The sequence below is a fragment of the Microtus pennsylvanicus genome, chromosome 1 (genome assembly GCF_037038515.1).
Source record: "Microtus pennsylvanicus isolate mMicPen1 chromosome 1, mMicPen1.hap1, whole genome shotgun sequence".
Lineage (NCBI taxonomy): Eukaryota > Metazoa > Chordata > Mammalia > Rodentia > Cricetidae > Microtus > Microtus pennsylvanicus.
This window is the reverse complement of record NC_134579.1, coordinates 203,604,273-203,606,203: the sequence shown is the minus strand read 5'-3', so window position 1 is coordinate 203,606,203 and position 1,931 is coordinate 203,604,273. Positions and strand designations below refer to the sequence as shown.

General features: G+C 40.8%; 1 protein-coding gene across 1 annotated transcript; it reads right to left on the bottom strand.

The window, feature by feature from the left end:
- Positions 1 to 593: 593 nt before the first annotated feature.
- On the bottom strand, positions 594 to 1,607 carry LOC142842580 (eukaryotic translation elongation factor 1 epsilon-1). Its single transcript, XM_075959289.1, has one exon. The coding sequence runs from the start codon at positions 1,584 to 1,586 to the stop codon at positions 1,062 to 1,064; it is 525 nt and encodes a 174-aa protein (XP_075815404.1). The 5' UTR covers positions 1,587 to 1,607; the 3' UTR covers positions 594 to 1,061.
- Between the last annotated feature and the right edge of the window lie 324 nt (positions 1,608 to 1,931).

Below are 1,931 nucleotides of genomic sequence, written 5' to 3'. Positions count from 1 at the left end.
TCAGTTTACAAGATCGTACTGAAAACTCAGCTTAGATGGAAGAAGTTGAATTATTCGGTAATTGTAAGAATTAGAAGCAACCTCTAATACAGTGTTTTTAAAAATTTATTATACAACTAATAAATATTTATTCTGTAGAAGTTAGAAGATATAAGTAACTTGATTTAAGAAGTTGCATATATGTTTTATTTTAAATGCAGAGGGAAGATCTATTTTTTCTTCTTTCCTCCCTTCCTTCCTCCCTTCTATCTCGTTTTTCTCTTTCTCCTTCTCCCTTAAATAATCACTGTGGTTGATTCTCTCCCCACATGCATATTCCTACAAGGAAATTCCTTTTGGAGGTGAAGCAACAAACATTTTCCTCTTCTTGCCTTCCCACCACCTCTCTTCTGGCTCTTCAGAATTGAAGAATCACTCAGTGAGAGGGAGCCAGAGAGGCTCGCAGCCTCCAAGCTTTCCAACACCTTCATGGAGGTGAAGCAGAACTATGGCAGAAGCCCAGAATGGGAGCAGGGACATCACGGAAAACACAGCTGTCTTTGAGGAAGACAAAAACTGAGCCCCTATTTTATTTTATTTTATTTTATTTTTTTTGATTTTTAAACTCACATTTACTAGCTCACATAAATATTTTGAGAACAAATATCCATCTTCCCTTTCTGAATCCTTAGCATAATTTATCATAAGTTTCAATAAACTACTATAAATATCTAAGAAGAAAATGAATTTTAAAAACATGAAAAAGCCAGATGTGAAACACTGACAGGGTAACTTTTTTTTTTTAAGATTGAGCCACTGATCTCCAAATTTTATTAATAAATTTAACCTATAAATACGAGAATAATTTGTAATCCAATCGTGATCTGTTTGAATAAGAGTTGAATTTTTACATTAAAAAATTGCAAAGCTTCAACTAAGGGACAAATAAAACATTCAGACAAACTTACACTTTAAAACTTCTACCAACAAAGAAACGACGTCATGTTAATTTATGTTAGTACCATGGTCCAAAATACATTTTCCATTACATGTCCAATCTTGCTGCTGCACAGCAGGGGCTTCTAGTGGGAGTTAGCATACAGTCTGTTCTTGATGAAGACAACACTGGACAGGTGTTGCCTGATGTCGGGGTAGTGCTGAATGTGACAGAACCAGCGGGACACATTCAGATAGCTCTCCTTTTCCTGAACTGTCAGGTCAACTATAAAGCGATGGAGCCCGTAGTACAGAAGGATATCTGCCAAGGTAAAGTTAAATCCTGCAAGGTAGACTTTGTCTTCAAGGTAGGAATTAAGATCCTTCAGCAGAGTGTGGGTGTCTTCTTTGCTGGAGTGTCCATCCACTCGTGTGACCCTGTACTCTAACCACTGCTGAACGATTGCCTTCTCTTCTGGGGTGCTCCCCAGCAAGTGTTCTTTATTGGCTAGCTTGACTAGATGGGTCGCGATGGTAGCCAATCCCATTAGACTGGGACCATTGTTTGTTTGCAGAACTGGAACCTGTCGCTCTCCCTGAGCGCTGTACTTATTCCCCGGCCTCAGTCCCAGAGACTTCTCCAGCAGCTTCAGCTCCGCGGCCGCCGCCATCTTCTGGCCCAGCTCCTGGCGGGGGCGGAACCCCCTGAGCCCCTATTTTAATCCAGCCCATACAGATGGGATTCAGTGAACTAAAGATTTGGGAGAGATTATGATACATTGCCCTTTGCAGGGCATTCACTGTGACAACTGTTTATGCAAGGGCAGACTAGGAAAACATGGCGGATTCACAGGGTAAGAAACTCATGTAAGGAACACCCTGAGTGGGCTATGTGGGCTGAATTTGGACTCAATCATACTCCAGAGTCCATTTCCTTAATGGGGACTCTGAAGGGTCACTGCGATTCTTGGACTTTTCTGAGGAAGAATCATGGGGTGTATATTACTTACTTCTGA